The sequence below is a fragment of the Cynocephalus volans genome, chromosome 5 (assembly GCF_027409185.1).
Source record: "Cynocephalus volans isolate mCynVol1 chromosome 5, mCynVol1.pri, whole genome shotgun sequence".
NCBI classification, from domain to species: Eukaryota; Metazoa; Chordata; class Mammalia; order Dermoptera; family Cynocephalidae; genus Cynocephalus; species Cynocephalus volans.
In genome coordinates, this window is record NC_084464.1 from 101950962 (window position 1) to 101970575 (window position 19614).

The following is a 19614-nucleotide window of genomic DNA, read 5'->3' on the forward strand; positions in this document are numbered from 1 at the left end:
ATGTTTATTAATAAATAAATTATATGCTTATAAGTTAGGCAAGAGTATGGATATAGAAAAGTCTACACAATTAAAGCCCAATGAATGACTAGATCTCTCAGATAAAGTGTATATCATGCAAACTTCTGTTAACTTTGAGAGATTGCATGTCATGGACATGAGTACATGTAAAATGTTTTTAATCAGTTGATAAAATGTCTTTATTTTTCTGTATATAATTTGTAGGTCACAAGATTTTTTGGCTTTGTTGGAAAGTGTATTAGTTAAGACTCTTCAGAGAAACAGAACCAGTAGGATGTATATATGTAGAGAAAGTGACTTATAAAGAACTGGTTCATGTGATTTCAGAGGCTGGCAAGTCTAAAATCTGCAGCGTAGGCTGGAAGGCTGGAGATCCAGGAAAGCCAAAGCTCTGAAGTTCCAGCCTGAAGGGCAGCAGGCTGGAGAAACAGCATTCCAACTCAAGTTCGAAGGAAGTCTGCTGTAGAACCAGGAAGAGTTAATATTGCAGGTGAAGTCTAAAGGCAGTCTGCTAGAGAAATTCTGCTCTGCTCTGGGAGGGCCAGTCTTTTTGTTCTCTGCAGGCTTTCAAGTGATTGGGTAAGGCCCATTCACATTTTAGAGGGCACTCTGGCTTTACTCAAAGTCCACAAATCTAAACACCCAGAAATATGTTTGACCAAATATCTGTCCACCCTGTGCTCCAGCCCAGTTGATACATAAAATTAATCATTACAAGTCCACCCCTTCTCAAGTTGGCATCCATATGCATCTCCTTAAACCATACTTAATCACCATGTAAAGACAAGAACAAGATCTACTTTTACCTAACATGTACAACTATCCTGTGTACAACAGAAAACACACTAACCCTTTTCCCAGAAGAGGATACTAAGTCCTTGGATGATGTTCATTCTTTCCCTTGATATCTCATAACTTAAATACTACAATGTAAAGTTAACAATACTTAAATACTATGAAATAAAGTCAGTGCATCTTATATTACATGATAAGTGGATAAGAGAGGGAAGAAAACAAAGATATTTGCTACACACACACACAAACACTCATAACAACATAATGATGAAATACTCATGTGGTCATAACTGGTATTCATAACTACCTTCTCCCACTACCATTTATATTCCTTTTGCCTTCAGCAAACATATCAGCTGCTTGTGGTTCTTTACCTACTTGAGTGGCCCAAACTTTCGTTCCTGAAGGATCCAGGCCATTAGTAGTACTGCCAGGATGGGGTTGTAATTTTCCATTGACCTTAATCACAGGGCATGTAATACTAAGAGATGACCTAAGGGATCTCCTGTATTGCACACATATACTTCCTTACCTCCATTGTGGAGTAGTAGTTCAATTTCCCCTTGGTATTCAGGATCAGTCACCCCGGCAGCACCATAACTCCCTTTTTTGCCTGTTGATTCAGAGGTATGAGGATCCCAAAGTGGCCATTCCAGTTCTATTAAATTATTGTTGTGTTTCCTGATGGAAGCCTTCCTCTCTTTGGAACTAAGACCTCTAGGCCAGCTGAGTATAAGGTCACAGGAACAGAAGAAAAAAATTTTGCTAGGAGATCACTAGGGATAATAGTGAGTGGTGCTATTCCCATTTCCACTCAATTCCTGGACTGTAAGTCCTGGTTGTAGGAGAAACAGCATCATATATTGGACACTGATTCAGAACATGTACAGCTACCTGGAGAACCTTGTCCTAGCCCTGCCAGGTATTGCCACCCATCAAGCTGGCACTGTAAATTCTCCAAAAGGCTATTCCACTGTTCTATCATGCCAGCTGCTTCAGAATGGTGGGAAACATGGTAAGACCACTGAATTTCATGAGTCTTTCTTGATCAGAAGCAATGCTGTGTGGAATACTATGATGATTCTTAAGGCATTCTGCAAGTCCACAGATGGTAGTTTGGGTGGAAGCACTGCATGCAGGAAAGGAAAATCCATATCCAGAGCAAGCATCTATTCCAAAAAGCTGCCCCTTCCATGATGGAAGCAGTCCAACGTAATCAATCTGCCACCAGATATGGTTATGTAAAAGGTGAGATCTTACATGTTAATTTAGGATGTTTCTACTGGCTATAAAATGGTACAATAACCAGTCAGATTTGGGGGGAGTTGATTTTTCTGTGTGCTAAACATAGGAGATTTCATAGCCTGGAGTCAGGTGACTCTAAATAAATTATCCATCATTTGGAGAAATTTCTGGGTCCACTACTCAGCTTAAGAGTTTGGTGTTGAGCTGAAGTTCCTAGGACAGTGTTACTTGAGCATTAGCCCAAGCAGATCTGAGGATCATCTGACAGTGTACTGGCACATAGGGCATCTCCAGGCACTAGAGCAGGGAGAAAACAGTAATTTGGAAATCTAGGCCAGGGAGGGGGAAACATCCAAATAATTGGACTGTTTTAATGTGGCTCAATCTTATTTCACTAAAATATTTTATACATCTCAACAGCTATTTTTCTTCCTTTGGTTTTCAAAGTGCTTTCAACCTATTGTCAGTTCTGTTCCAGGCAAGCATACTTTATGGCATAGAAACCTCTACTTTAATATATTATTGGCTTTAGAGGACATGTATCAGAAGATGCTGAGGAAAGGATATCCTTTTAGTTGATTTGTTTTTTAATCAAGAAGATTTCCAGTTTTCAAAGGAATTCCTGAATGTTATTACTCACTCCTATACCTATTTCATATATGTATCCCATAAAGGTAAGTGCTCAGTTTTATGAAAATGTAAATCTGGTACCTTTCACCAACATTGATTCATAGTTGGAGTTTCATATTTCAATTAAGTAATTAAAACTTGTTGAAATGAAATATCAACTTTAAATTGCCATAATTTAAAATAAAGTATCACACATAATTGAAAAATAGAAGAAAAAAATGGAAAAAATAGTTTGCAAAAGGGGTGATAAATCTGAAAGCAATAAATTAAAATGACTTTCAAAATAGATGGGAAATTAAGAGAAAATAAAACTGCCTTTAAAAATATTACCTATTTCATAAAACTCAGATCTTAGTAGTCTTGCCTTATACTGGCGACAGGCCAAGATGTGGATAATCTTCAATATTTGTTCAACAAATATTTGAGTACCTACTATGTGCCAGGTACTATTCTAAGCCCTGCAATACAGCACTGAACAAAACAAAGTCCTTATGCCTGTAGAGCTTAAAATTATAGAGGAGGTGGATATAAATGAATACATAATATGTCAAATAGTCATCAGTGCTATAAATAAAAATATAGCAAGTTTCAAGGGCTAGTGATTGCTGGGTAGAGGGGAATATGCTATTTTATTCTGGAGGGTCAATAAGGGCCTCTGTGCACAGGCAAAATTTGAGCAGAGACCTGAAGGAAGTGAGAACTGGAGTGGTGAAGACATGAGGAAGAGCACTCTAATCAGAGCATTTCAGCAAGAAGCACGGGTACAGAGATCTGGGAGTGGGGGTGGGGGGGAAAGCCAGGGATCTCACCTCCTGTAGGTAGCCAGAATAAGGGCTTTGGTTTTTATCCTGGAGGGAGGGATTTAAGCACAGAAATGACATGATCTGACTATGTTTTAAAAAGAGCACTATTGCTGTAGAGATTAGATTGTGGGAAAACAAGGGAAGCAGCAGAGAGATGCATGCAATAATCCAACTGGTAGTTCTAATTTTGTAGTATTTCATTTTGAGATTGAAATATCCTGAATGTCTTTGGAGAATGCTAATACTAATCAAAGCACTTTCACTTCAAAGGAACATTAAAATATTTTGGATTCCACATTTCTAAAGTTTATGTATGAAAATAATTCAGTCACTTACAGAGGTCCAGTACATTAAATGTGGTGACAAAAATAAAAAAATTCATGGAAACAAAATACAAACTCCAAATAAAGAATTTATAATTGAGAAGCATGGCATTAACAATTTTAAGCTGTTATACTAAGTATGTAGTATCCCAGTATATAAGGTTTTCCCCTCATTATTACCAAAATAATTTGTCTACTTCTTAGACTGCTTTGGACACCTGGGGTACTTGTTTAAAATGTAGTTTTTTGGGTTCTATCTCCTATCAGAATCTCGAAGAGCTTGGGGACTGGAAATCTGCATTTTAAACAAGCTCCCAGGTACTTCACTTCTTACATATAATGATGTTTAAACCAGCAAATCTCAGAGTAACAGAAGAGCATTTTAGGGACTTGAATGTTTTAAAGCCTGGTTAGTTTGAATATTAAAATTAAAAACAAGGAGAATCTTATTCTATAACATTATTTCAAATCCATTTTTGAATAAGGTGAGATGAATAGAACTAAAATTTCATTGCTCTGCCATAATTCTAAGAAAAACAATGAGATAAACTAGAATACAAATTGCAGAAGAATATGCTTTGTTAATTATACAATAAAAAGGCATTAGAAAGAGAGCTTCATAGTGAGAATGACCTTGTGGAAAAACTTTATTTCACAGATGAGGAAATTGAGATTCAACATTAAATAACAACTAAAAAGAAGCATAGTCTGGATTGTGGATCCCTCATGACTCCTGCTTCTTCCCTATTGCTTTCATTGCTAAAACCATCAATGATCTAGGAACATTTATATTATATTTTTTTTTTATTTCCCACAGAATTAGACAATAGAGATATTTGAGAAGATCCTTTTATTTTCCAAAAAATGAAATACAAAGAAGAGTCCTTCTAAAAATTCTGAACCTAAACCAATGTAATAGTAATACATTTCTTGTCTTTAAATTAAGATGTTGTTTCCTTTCATATTATTTTGACATATTTTGGCTATTGATAGTGAGCTCAAATATTTGTTGGACATTGCAGTACCTTGGGAGTTATTGTTCAGAATTACTTGTTCCTAAAACCTTTGGATGTGACTTACAATGAACCCTATAGAAAGAGTAGCCTTACTGTCCCATGACTGGGTTTGGCCACATGACTTGTATTGGCCAACACAATGTGAGCAGACTTGATGAGCACTGCATCCACTTAGATGCTTTTCAGTGCATCTCACGTTGCTGCCAGTTCTCTCCCTTCAGTGCCCTCTACCATTAGAAGGACATACCCCAGGTCATACCTTCTCTTTCAGTTGGGGTCCTGGATGGAGTAAACCTGAACCTGAATTGTATCCAGCAGCACAGCCACAGTAATCAACCCACAGGAGCCAACATATCACATGAATGAGAAATACATGCTCTTTAAAACTACTGAAGTTTCCGAGGTTGGTTGTTTCTCATAGTAGCCTAACAAAAGCTAATACATAAATGTTCTCAAATCTCCCAAAGAAAAATATCAAAAGTAAAAATTTTGAGGATTTTAGACCAAGTATCTTTGTTATAAAAATGTGTAAATATCTTATCAATGTGCCTGCAAACACATTAGTGATAGAATGTTTTTATGCAGTTCAAAGCTTGGTATATGATAGGTACATATTTGAATTATGGTCATTTGTGTGAGGAAAATAGGTGTAATGAATCTACGTGACAATTTCATAATGTAAAATTGCACCAACATGAAGGAAGGAAATGTCACAGTTTATCTGGGGATATAATTTTCAAAGCCAATGAAAATATAAGGTAGTTTTTAAAAATTATAAACCCACAAATACACAATGCTGTATCAATTCACATGACTTACATCAGTTTACATCAGCAAAAATAATTTGCTTCTCCTTATAAAGTCTTTCAAAGCTTTTCTTCTTAATATTCTTAATTTTCCTACTTATGATTATTGAATATTTACTTAGAAAAATTATTTTAATTTTATTCTTGCAATGTATTCAATGGCAAAGAGGAATTTCACAGATTTTGAAGGGCCACTAGACTACCACCACCTCTGGGGGAAAGCTAACTACAGCTTATTATGCCTATTTTTCAGAAATTATGAGATCAATGCTTAATAACTTCATCTGTTAGTGGTTACCTGGAACTGTTCATATCAGCTCGAAGGAACAAAGTGTGCACATCTCATCCCAACTCAGCATTGTGACTTCACATGGACAGCTTGAAATCAGCCATGGTGGGAGTACTGACGTGACAAAATTGGAAAGCCCTACAAATCAGGGTTTCTTTTCTCCCAAGAGTTGGCAGTTAAACATTTATTAGTGTATTGCTAGGCTTAAGAAATTTACTTTAACATTTGGTACCTTGATCTTGAAAATATTAAAAAATAGCCCAATTTGTATATGGGGGGAGATTTAAGGCTACAGACTTACAACTGAAGCTAGTGGGTTGCTACAGAGGTTCAGAAAGATGGAGGAATGCAGACTGATGATGCTAAAGGAGCACTTTCTACTCATACTCTAGGTGCTAAAAACTGATGCACCTCAAGTAGGAAATGGACCCTTGATTTTGGCAGAGTGTATATAGATTCAAAAGCAGAAGACACTTTGAAAGAGGCAGAACAGACCTCTAACAGTCTAATAGTGTTCCTCTTTTCTGTGTAGATGCTCATGGTCAGACACACACTGCTGACAGTGAGGATAATATATGCTAGCTTCATACATTATAAGGTCTTTCAATTTTACAAATATTTCTAATTATAAAGACTGAGGAACATTTATTTTAAGTTTTACTGAGTGGAATTATTTCTAGGACTTTCAAACAAAGTTTCTGTCAGCAAAAACATCTCAAGATAATGGCGTGCCAGAATTTGTGTTAGTATTCTAACAGTTCTCTGACTTTGTTGTAATCTTAGCACCAATTTATTAAATATCCTATAGAAAGCATTGCAGAAATGTAACTTCCCACTAAAAAAAAAAAAAGCTTAACAAAATAAACACATACTTAACTGGAGAGACTGAAATAAGTATTGCATGTGTGTGTATATATATTTAACTACACATAAAAGTTATCTATTTGGGAAGAAATGATTCTCATAATAAATTACCGCTTTCCTTCATTCTCAGACTTGTTTTGTTTTTGGATTTTCGGCAGGGGGGTGGGGGGCAGCTGGCCAGTATAATCCTCAGACTTTAGCAAAACAGATGCAGGTAGTGAATTGCTACTACATGTTAAAAAAAATATATATATATTACATATAAACATTTTTTAAATAGTCAATGACTGGAAGTTAATTTAAAATTTCTACTTTTTTCTATCACTATACAACGGATGATTAAAATAGTTTCTGGACTAGAATAATATATAAATTAATTAAAGCAACTTGACAGTAAAATCCTACACACAAATGTAAAAAATCATCAGATGATCTTTTAGGCATTCCCAATGATTAGACTATGATTTGTATTTCACAGAATTTTAGTATACCATAAGTAAACATATAGTCTAAAAATCCAATATATGAATAAAAATTGAATTTAGAAATTATGGGTCAAAATAAAAAGCAACCACACCATCAAAGTATTTGTCAACTTCCAAATCTTCTTAAATATAAAAATATTTTTATTAGAAACAAATTACAATGCAAGGATGTTAAAAGTCACCCTAGTGCATACCTTTCATAACACACTACATAATGCTCTTTAATGGCATTTTCCAAACTGTTCTCTGAAAAACTAAAGTTTCCAAGAGATGTTGGTAGGTATTTCACAGAAGACTGAAAACCATTACAAACCTTAACTTACCCACCTTCACAGTATCCAGTAGCATTTTAAAGACCTCCAAGTTCAGCAGTAAAGAAACCTGCCTAACTTTGTTTAACCTACTGTATACCACGCTTATTTCACCACAGAATTTTTTCTTGGCACATAAACATTTTTGAAAATTGCTCTGAGGGAGGAGAGGGAAAGGGGGATAGAGAAACTGGTAAAGAGGCATGAAAATCAACTACATTGTATACTGATAAGTTAAAAGAAAAAAAAAAAGAAAATTGCTCTGTGGTTATTCGTATGAATTCTCTATACCCAGTCCCCCTACCCAATCTGTGTCTGGCTATTAATATATATTGCCAATATATATATTGACTAAAGAAATAGACGAATGTCTTATCTTGTGTCACTCATTCCATCACAGCTCACCAGAAGTAGTTTGGGCATGACTAAGAACTGTGGAACAACTTAAGAGCTAATTAGTGATGCAGGGATTGGCTTCCACAAAAAGCAAATACGTCATGCTTTATAAGTAAAAGGAGGAAAACACTGTATCAAACTTTGGTTTGTTTTAAGTAACAAACCAAATAAACTTTTAAATAGATAAATCTTAATTTGGGGGAATTATTGAGAAGGGAGAAAGTAAACTAACAGTGTAAACTCAGTGCAGTTTATTTAATTGTGGACTCCTGTAATTTTAAAGTTTAAAATGCACCATACCGATGTCATTTCATACCATGTGGATGGATTGTGAGTGTTCTGCACATAGATGATGGTTCATCTTCCAGGCTTATCCTCCTCTAATTTCATAGGGGATGCAACAACCTATGTATGTACCCAAACCTGTCATTCATTCAGCAGTGCCCTGAAGTGATCAATTTTGAAAGTGAGCTAATGAGATACTCAAGATTATCTTTTTCTTTTAAAGTACAGAATAATACAAACAACAGAAATCACTAGACATTGAACAGCATTTTTATGTAAATATATAATATTTTTTTTTTCTTAAAAGATGACTGGTAAGGGGATCTTAACCCTTGACTTGGTGTTGTTAGCACCACGCTCTCCCAAGTGAGAGAACCAGCCATCCCTATATAGGGATCCAAACCCGTAGCCTTGCTGTTACCAGCACCACACTCTCCCAAGTGAGCCACGGACTGGCCCTCTGTAAATAAAATTTAAAACATCCCAGTCAGTTGTCTGTACAGATCTTCATTTGTAACAGAAAAAGTTGTTTTACCTTTGGAGTATTCTATTCAATTTATCTGATCATATGACTGCTTTGCTTTTAAATTTTTCCTTAAAAGTTTTAAAACTAAGACTTCAGTAATTTACATTACTTTACCAAATACATAAAGATCTCCTTCTGAAAAATGTCAGTTTTGACAGAATTACATTTTTCCTTTCAAAATGTAGTCAAATAAATCGTTAATAGTATTCACATATACACAAATTTAAGCCAAAAATTCAGGCTTACAGGCAAAAATCTTGAGTAAACTTTCTGCTGTGCCAAAGGAAAAAGCTTAGCCTGTATTCATATTTATGAAAAACGTATAAAAAAAAATCATGATCTCTGATTAAGGTAAATGACCCTTAGCAGAATGTTAGCTATTGCCAAAAAGCTATTCTAAGAGCTATGGTTTTACACTTGCAGACTAGTTCCTAGCAGTTATTGTCATTAAGCAAAGGAGGTGACGACAGGCAGTTAAGGGTCATTGGCAAGATTTTCAGGGTAGTTAAAAAGAAGTTCCTCTGAAGTATCAATATCAAATGTGTTAAAGGGGAGAAAACTAGATGCAACGCTGATAAATGGCTTTGAAAATGAAAATTACTGTCAGTAATAGGCATTCTTTAACACCTTAAAGTAAAAACTGAAAAACCATTTATTATTAATATACACGGTAGCAAAAGGTAATTCTTACTGACTCTCCTTGGTTAGTAGTATTACACTTGCAAATAAAGTTTTTAGACTTCAGCTATTCCTGCAAAACACCAAAAAATAAAAATATCTCCGCAACCAGTTTTTCTTTGCTACATATTGGCACTCAAAACTAAGCACTCAGGGAGTTCAAGTCAAGATGGAGGAATAGATGGTCCCCAGCATCACTCTCTCCCAGAAATCACCTAATTTACAACTATAAAAATGTAACATCAGCCAAGCCGGGGCCATTGGAGCTCAGGGGAAGAGGAGGAGAGACCTACAGAGTACATGAAGGTGGGAGAAGCCACGATGAGAGAAAGAAAAAACTGCTCTGACCATTTTGTGCCACAGCCACTTTCAGGCTGAAATTGCTGAGCACACGGAGCAGGAGCTGGCAGAAGCCACAGCTGTGCCCTTCAGATGGAGTTGCTTAGAGGTGAAAGGGGAGAAGAGGGCTTTGGTGGCCCCAGGACAGCAAGACCACTAATAGGGTTCCCGTGGACCCACATAAGAATGAGGAGCCACAACAACTGAAAAAATGGAGCCACTCAGAGGACAGTGAGTCATCTCAAGGGACTGGTGCATGGCCCGTCCCACGGGAAGTGTGTGCAGCATGGGCAGTGGGAGAGACTGGCCCACAGGGAGATCATTGGGGCACAGCAAGGATGGCTGATCTGCCACCCAATCAGCATCGGACCACTCAGAAGACACTGGTCAGGAATATAGAATTGCATGAGGTGCAGTTTGATGAAAAGACTCAGGCCCAGATCAGAGTTTCTACACAACCCAGGTGCACCAAGTCTCTGGAGAGCCAGAAGTACCTAAAAAGTCAACTGTTATAACGTGTGCTGCACAAAAGCCTCCCCCAGGGAACCAGCAGCAAAGCAGCAATTTAGCTAAACCACAGAGCTCAAGTACCAATCCCAACAGGAAGATCCCCCACTTTAGAAGCAAGCAAAGGACAAAAAAATTAGTTCCAGCTCAGACACACCGCCATCACCTCAGGTCTGCCTAGGGATCTGAGGCCTGGCACCAGGGACCAGAGCCCCCTCCCACAACCAGGCACACCACCAGTGCCTTGAGAGCCGCCCACAACTAGGCACTCCACCAGTGCCTCCAGGCACCCCCCCCCCCCAGGACCTGAGGCATGGAGCCAGGGACTGGACCCCCCCTCAACCAGGCACACTGCACCAGTGCCTCGGGGCCCACCCAGGGACCCAAGGCATGCAGCCAGGGACCAGACCCACCCTCCCACAACCAGGCACTCTACCAGTACCTCAGCACCCCCCCCAGACCCAAGGCATGGAGATGGTGACCAGACCCCCCTCCCACAACCAGGCACACAATGTCAGTGCCTCGGAGCCTGCCCAGGGACCCAAGGTATGGAGCCGGGGACTGGACCCTCCTCCCACAACCAGGCACACTGCCCCAGCACCTCAGGGCCCACCTGGGGACCTGAGGGATGGAGCCAGGCTCCAGACCCCACTCCCACAACCAGGCACACTGTGCCAGCACCTCAGGGCCTGTCCAGGGACCCAAGGTATGGATCCAGGGACCAGACCCCCCTCGCACAACAAGGCACACTGCACCAGGCCTTGGGGCCCACCCGGGGACCCAAGTCATGGAGTTGGTGACTGGACCCCTCTCCCCTCAACCAGGCACACCATGCCAGTGCCTTGGGGTCTGTCCAGGGACCCAAAGTATGGATCCAGGGACCAGATCCTCCTCCCACAAGAAGGCACACTGTGCCCGCACCTCGGGGCCTGTCCAGGAACCTGAGGTATGGAGCAGGGGACCTGAACCCCCTGACAACCAGGCACACCACCAGCACCAAGGAGCATGCCCAAAACATCACCTGCATGTGGGTGGCCCACCACAGCCACCACAATAACCATGGCTGCTGCGAAAGGAGCTAGATGCCCCAACCACCACGCAGATGGTCCGCCAGCCACTGGAGTGCACTGACACAAGGAGAGTCACCAGCAGAGATAAAGAAGAGGATGTCTCTCTCCACAAAGCCATTCCACAGAGACAGAAGAAGCATCTGCTCTATGATAATATTGGGGGACCTGATCACACCTCTCAGCATTGGACAGGTCATCTAGGAAAGAAGTCAACAGAGTAACCATATCCTTTCAGAAGGAGAGAAGAAATGTAGGGTAACTAGAGGGGGGAGGGGGGTAATATTAGACAAAGTACATAAAGAATAAGTATGATCTGTACAATAGATATGCTAGTACTATTGATTTGATCAACATATCTCAACCTTGGACCCCCAAAGTATGTATAATCAATTTTGATTCAATAAAAATAAAAACAAACAAACAAACAAAAACCCTAAGCACTCAACAGGAAAGGAAGAATGTTAATCATCTATACTGTGTACTTATCAGATCTTATTTCTGAGCAATTTACATTGAAAGGATCATTTACACTCTCAAACAGGGTCAGGAACATATCTCTACCTATTACTAGCATCTGGGAAGATAATTTACCTTAGTAAAATGCTTAGAAAAATAATTATACAAAAATTTAAGTCAGTTGTCAAAGTTAACAATGAGTCATTTGGCTTCAAATTTTAATGAACAGAGTACATAAATTCTTTCTTGTTATAGTAAACACTTTTGTTTTCTCTAAGACAATAAAATACTGTTCTTCATTTTAAAATCTCAATGGTAAAATTAGAAAGATAACAGTAGAGAACAGGCTTGAATGTAGTTTATAAAATTAGGAATGGTCAAACGTTGATTTACTCGTTGATTTGAAAATACCCTATAGCAGGGGTCACTAATTTGGTCCATAAGCTAAATCCAGTCTGCTCCTTAAGAATGATTTTTACATTTTCTAATGACTGAAAAAAAAAAAAAAGTTAAAAGAAGACTTGTATTTTGTAACACATGAAGATAAGGTGAAATTCAACTTTCAGTGTCCATAAATAAAATTTTATTGGAACGTGGCACACTCATTCATTCTTGTGTTGTCTATTTCTTTCACACTGTAACAGCAGAGCCGAGTAGTCGCAACAGAGACTTAGGTGAGTGCTCTCATCATTTTGCACTGCTTGGCACTCTATAAATTGCAGTGGTGCACTTATAACACCAGCATTTTGATTGTCACACATATTGTCATAAAACAGTATTTCTTTACATTTTTTATTACAAGTGCATATCCATAATGTCAAAACAAGAAGAAGAAAAAAACAGAAAAGTAGAATTCAAGTGACATGTTTTTAAGACACAGGATATGGATTATATTTTGATCAAGTTAGATGGCAAAGCATGGTGTTAACATGCAACGACATTGTATCTGTTCTAAAAGAATACTATGTATGTTGGAATTACCAACTACACACTCATCACAATATTCTCAATTCATAGGAATGCAGTGGTCAGAAAAATTAGAAAATTTTAAAACAAGATATCTCTTCGGCAGAATTAATTTTCAAAAATATAAAATGAAAATAAAACTGCAGCCAAAGCATGTAAAGCCTTTTGCCAATGGTGAAGAAATGTGTCCAGAGTAAACTATTAAATTAGTCTTTTAGCAAGAACAGTTGCTTGATGAACTGAGAACACTGGAAACAAGGCCAAGAGTCAATTAAAACAACAAGGCAAATGACTCTGGTTTTCCTTGGCTCTTGATGAGTCAGCAGATGTTACTGATATTGCCTAGTTATACTTTATTTGATGAATCAACACCAAGGTTGAAGTGACTGAAGAGTTATTTTCTATGAAATGTCTGTGTGAAACAATTACAGACATGAATATTTTCTAAAAAAGTTAAAACATGAATTCCATAAATCTGAAGTAGAATCTGCTAAGATGTGTTACAACTGGTGGTGGTAAAAATACGTAGGGAGCAAAAGACCTCACTGGCTAAATTTACAAAGTTTGTGAAAAATGTAAGGTGTTTAAAGTCTATGGCTATTTACTGTATTATTCATTTGATGCCATCTTTGTGTTTTTGAACTAGTAATGTCAATGGTGAACTTAATTTGCTCTCATAGATTTAACCATCAACAGTTCCATGATTCTTTGTCAGATATAGAAACTGAATGTCCTGATTTGCCCTACCACATAGCAGTTTATTGGCTTAGCACTGGTAGGACTATTGTGAGTTTTTGAGCCCAGGACTGATATTGACAATTTTCTGAAGAAGATATGCCCTCAGCACTATTATGGAACACTAAATGGCTTTGGATTTAGCTTTTGCTGTAGTTTTGATAATGTTTTGTAAAGAACTCGACCAAAAGTTACAAGGCAAAAAAGTGTTTATATGTGAAACATATGTAATTCTGATGACAATATCTTTTGAATTACAAGTAAAATCAAACTGCTTTATACACATCCCATGCTATCAAAAGGTAAGAAAAAAAGCAAGATCACCATTCTCACATGAGTTTGTAGCTCAAACTACACTTCCAGCAGCATTTTTTGGATCTTTATGCAAACATAAATGAAATTTCAATTTTTCAAAATGTATTTAACTGTGCAATTGAGGAGTTTCCACCTAACCTACAGTTGCAAGTGATTAATGTGCAATGTAATAACTAAAAGGTAAATATAAAGAAAACAAATAACTAACAATTCTATCAATGTCTTCCACTAACTTTGAACCCCAATTAAGTGAAATGTTATTCTCCCCCAACGTATTTAATTTTTTTTGTTAGTAGAACTATATTACCAAAAATAAACTGTTCTCAATTATTATGTTTTGAATTTTGTGAATAAAAATTTTGAGGAAATTTGTTCTCTCTCTAGTTATTTAAGTACCTACATAATAATCTTAATCTTGCCTCTTATCCCATAAAGCCTAAATTATTTACTATCTGTCCCTTTACAGAAAAAGTTTCCTGCTCTAGAACCAGAAGACACCCTGGACACTTTAAAGCCAGATGGTCTGAGTTTGTATGCTGGCTCTGCCACTAGCAGCTGTATGATCATGAGTAAATTCCTCAATCTTTCTTTACCTCAGTTTCCTCATCTGTAAATGGGGTTAAGTAATGACATCTATCTTACAGGGTTGTTGTGAGAGTTGAATTAGTAAATAAAAAGCATCAGAAACAGTGCCTGGCACAAACTAAACATTAACCTAATGTTAGCTGCTAGTGTAAGATAAAAGCACAACTTTACACAGCTTGCAGTCAAATTATGTATCTCCCCCCCAAAAGGCCCACTGAATAAAACATTTAAAATATTTACATACATTCATGGATGAAAACAAAATCCCAGTGCATGAAAATAACAATGGAGGATAACCAAGCCCTTTTTCAACTGGCCCTTACTTCTTCCAACATGTTGTCCAACATGATCACCACTAGTCTCAAGTGAGACTAAACACTTGAAATGTGCAACTAAGAAACTGAATTTTTAATTAAATTTAACTAAAATGAAATAAAATAACCACATATGGCTAGTGGCTACTGTATTTATTATACAGACAGTTCTGTAGGATCACTCTAGGGTATGTGGATGTTGGAATATAACATTTTGCCTCTGCATTAGTCTGTATTAGTCCATTTTGTGTTGCTATAACAGAATACCTGAGACTGGGTAACTTATAAAGAACAGAGGTTTACTTGGCTTATGATTCAGTGACAGCTGTATCTGGTGCAGACCTCAGGCTGCTTCTACTCATGGTGAAAGGTGACAGACAGCTAGTGGGTACAAGCAGATCACATGGCAAGAGGAAGCAAGAGAGAGAGGGGGAGGTGCCAGGGTATTTTAAACAACGAGCTCTCTCAGGAACTAATAGAGTGAGAACTCACTCATTACTCCCACCACCTAGAGAGAGCATTAATCCATTCATGAGGGATCTGCCCCATGTCTAAAACTGCCACACTGGGGATCAAATTTCCATATGAGTTCTGGGAGGACAATACATCCAAACTCCATCAGCCTTGAATAGAAAAATGACTTTTATTAACTACACAGTTAACATTAGTTTTCTATTCAAAACAGCCCTGCCTTTCATGCCAAAAAATATTTCTCGTCTACTTTCTTAGTAGCAGAACTAAATCAATTTTTGTCCACCTCACAGCCCTCACTGTAGCTGATTTCTAATTATTTAAGGTGCTGGGGTATAGGGGGGAAAAATGCACACACACATATACATATATAAATGAAATCCACACTTTTTTTATATATACAAATAAAATCCACATATAATTCAGAAGCCTAAAACCTTTCTCTCTGGCAAATTTTCAAGGCATCTGCTTAATAGTTGGAAAACTATTTTGTTTAGTAGTGTACTTCTTGTTCTTGATTATGCCCATATTTGTTATATTGGTATAATCTAGCAGTAAAATGGAATCCAGAAGAAAAGTGGGAAAACTGCAAATTTTCCAGTTGAACAGTTAATGTATCAGCTCGAAAAAATAATCCTAACAGATGGAAAAACAAGTCTCTCTCCCAACTAGCTCTGATAATTTTGCACATATCAAACAAAATACTTGCCAGGTCATAAGGCTTACTAATAAGACATCCTTACGTGGAAATGTGAAAAATAAACTTTATTTTTACATAAACATCATGATACTTTATTGCTCAAAGTATTCCTTTAAAGATAAGTTAAAATGTTTCCATATGATTATTCTATTAATCATATAACTATTAACTAAAGCATAATACCACTGGTTAACAAAGAATATCAGCCACTCATATTCTTGAAGAAAAGTGCTTGCAATATTTTGTGAAAACATGTGCTTACATTTTTTCACAATTTAATGGACAATTTCACATTTTTCTTTCAAATCTACAAATGTCTTAATTCTTACCATTATAAAAATTAAACAAAACCAGCCCCCAAAAAAACCCTACCAAGGGATATGAATTTTATTACAGAATATATACTAAGTCACTGAGTAAAGCTCTTTTTTATGTGCACTTTTGGAAAGCTTGCATTCAGTTCTAGCACAGCTCTGATATCAATCTGTGAACAGAAGGACACATCAAGTAAGGAAAGATCTTTACAAGATTCTAGGAGTTTTCTTAAGGATGCCAGACTTACCATTCTGGTTCCTGTTTAAAAAAACAAAACAAAACACCGTAAGTATAAATTTATATAATGTCCTAATAATGATAATGTCCCTTTAGTATTAACTGTTTGAAAAATACTTAAGGGACCTTTTAAAAACTTAAATGTATTTTTTAAAAACAAAAGATTTCATATTGAAATAGTCCTGTTAAAAACAACTGAATTTTCCCAGCCAATTTGGCATCTAGGACCTGAATCTTGTCAATACTCTACCCACCATCTTCATTCCTACCTCCTACCCTTTTAAATCAGCTCAACCAGACTTTCCTATTTCTGTCACCCCAGTTCTAAATGGTTTTCACATCACATTTGATGTGAAACATGCAAGTGCTACCAGAGTTCACAAAGTACCAATTGTGTAGACAACTATCACTACTGTGGCACTGCTAGCCCCTCTGGCTAAAGTAAGAAGTAACAAAATCTCATAATGTTCCTTGCTGATGAATGCAGTAAGGATACAAGGAATCCCAGAATTGGAAAGGATCTACAACAGATCTGCCTGGTGTAGAAGTAGTCCTAAAAATTAAAAGTATTGGGGATAAAGATTTCACAGCACTCCTTAATCAGAAGTTTAAATAAGAAGCTTTTTTAAAAAATCAAACTTGAATTCATTATACAAACAGCCTCATTTCTTCTTTTCTATCCTTAATAAAAATGCAGAACACAGGTAATGTATTTCTCATTCTTCTAACTAATCCAATAATTAATGGTTATTTAGAACTTTTGATAGGTCCATCCAACTATAGAATTCTGTTTTTGTCCTCAATATTTTACTTAAGTAGATAATATTAATTATTCCCTAAATCAATCTATCTTGTACTTCCTATCAAGTAATCAGGACAAAATTTTTATTGTATCTCAGAAATTTTCTTTTTCCCTTGAAAAAAGTCTGAGATTAACTTTTATGTCATAGAAATAGGCTTGAAAAAATAAATTTACTATTGAATCCTTACCTAATATGTCCAGTTGCTGTAATCTGGTACAATTACTTGCCAGTTCTTCAATGTCTGTGTCACACACAGACCTGTTAGCTGTAAGAAAGAGTTTCTGCAAGTTTGGGAGCTGGCGTGCTAGTCTGACAAAGCACCCGGTGCTGCTCTGCAGAGTGGGGCACCAGCCAAGGTCAAGTTCCTCCAGAAGTGGACACCCAGAAGCCAGTTCTGCTATTCCATTCTCAGTAATACTCTTACATCTCCACAGATCCAGGGTCCGGAGTTTTTTACACTTGGCTCCTATCATGCTAGCTATCACATCATAGTCTTCAATCTGTAAATCAAACAATCCAATCTTTTACATATTCTGCTCAGAAACTCACTGTTTAGAGCAAATTAGAACATTCTTAATCATCTCCTACTGTTTGCTTCCATGTAAACATATCCACATTGTTAATACAGATCTGCCCACTTATCTCACAGATTTGCCACTATTTCATAAAACAGCAAGAGTAATAACTTACTTAAAAATCTATTTAACAGAACTCCAGGCAGAGGATGTTAATAAATTAAATCCCAAAGCAGTCTGATGTCCCAGTCTCTCATGAAGAATCTGAGGATTATGTGTTATCTTTTATGCCTACCACTTTGACCTTGCTGCTGCTACTTGTAATCATGCCTAGTTTCTTCTATTTTATATATGATTAATACATTTTGGTAGATACTAAGATCTTCCTGATACAGGGGTGCACTTGGTAGGCTCTAAAACACCATGAGGAAATGCTGATAGTACTAATAATGATACTAGTTTTGGGTTAAATGCGGTATTTGGGGACTAAATATACAATCTGAAAAAAATTTAGATTATAATATGTTAATCATTGTCAGTTACTAGAGGTGTCTAATACTTCACATGATTACAGAATAAGTCCCTACTAATCAAGGACTGAACATTTCAGTTCTTGGCTTTATATGCTATAATAATGTTTCTTTAAGTAGGATCTTTTTAGAAGTTCATTTGATTTTGTTATAATCACTTATCAAAATTATTACCAGAAGTCAAAAGGAAACCAAATAGTAAACATTTACAATCATTATTTCCTTTTGTTCATTTGTTTTGTTAAAAGAAAACTTTTAGACAAATTACATGTATCATAGTTTAACTGAACAAAGGAGTAATCACGAATTGGGCGGTCCCCAGAAACAGAACAGGTTCAGAGTGACTCCAGGGCTGCCACATGGTTAGATAATATTAATGAACAGAAAAAGGAAAGCAATATACAGAAAACAGAGGTACAGAAACAGCTGGTTTGGTTACAGCTGGGCGTTTGTCTTATTTGAAACTGGTTTGAACAGTTGGCTGCCTGTGGTTGACTGAGACTTGTCTACTTTTTACGAGAGCAGGTTACAGTCTGTTTACACATCACATTCATTATGTCAAGAGAAACCTTTAGGCCAAATTTAATTTAACAGTTTATTCATATTTTCAACAAATATTTATGCAACTACTATGTGCCAGCACCACTCCAGATGCTAGGAACAGTAGTAAACCAAAAAAACACTGTCCATGTTTTTGTGAAAGACATATAGACTAATAAATGAGCAAAATAAATTCAGAGGGTGATCCTTATCTATTCTGTCATTGCTTTCCATTACCACGGATAAAAAACTTTAAATCAAAGAGATGATCAGCCCCCCACCTGACAGAAGGCAGGAGCATGCCTGGGGACCACAGCCCCCACCACTGCCACAAACGGTGCTTTCATATGGGTAGTCCACCACAGCCACCGCCACACCCACTGCCACTGCAAAAGTGGCTAGCTGCCACAGCAGCAGCCATGGCCACCATGCAGGTGGCCCACCAACCACTTGACAATATTGACAAAAGGAGAGTCACCAGAGGAGTCCAGAAAAAGAGGAAGTCTATCTCCTCAAAGCCTACTCCAGAGTAAAAAAAGAAGCAACAGCTCTACCAGATGACCAGACATCAACATAGAGATACTAGAAATATGAAAAAACAAGAAAATATGACACCACCAAAGTAATACAATAATTCTCAAGTGCTAGACTGCATAGAGCAGGAAAACCTTGAAATGACTGAAAAAGAATCTTGAGCAATAATCTTAAGGAAACACAATGAGATACTTGCCTATGTAACAACT

The 19614-nt window shown here is 37.1% G+C and overlaps 1 protein-coding gene across 3 annotated transcripts in view; it reads right to left on the reverse strand.

Moving 5' to 3' along the window:
• Positions 1 to 16119: 16119 nt before the first annotated feature.
• FBXL4 (F-box and leucine rich repeat protein 4) overlaps positions 16120 to 19614 on the reverse strand; it is a 65096-nt gene continuing 61601 nt past the window's right edge. For all 3 annotated transcript variants that reach the window (XM_063097438.1, XM_063097437.1, XM_063097439.1), the window contains 2 exons: positions 17474 to 17786; positions 16120 to 16504 (listed from right to left, as the gene is read on the reverse strand). In XM_063097438.1, coding sequence (XP_062953508.1) covers positions 16341 to 16504; positions 17474 to 17786 — 477 coding nt within the window. In that variant the 3' untranslated portion in view covers positions 16120 to 16340. The remainder of the gene's footprint in view (positions 16505 to 17473; positions 17787 to 19614) is intronic.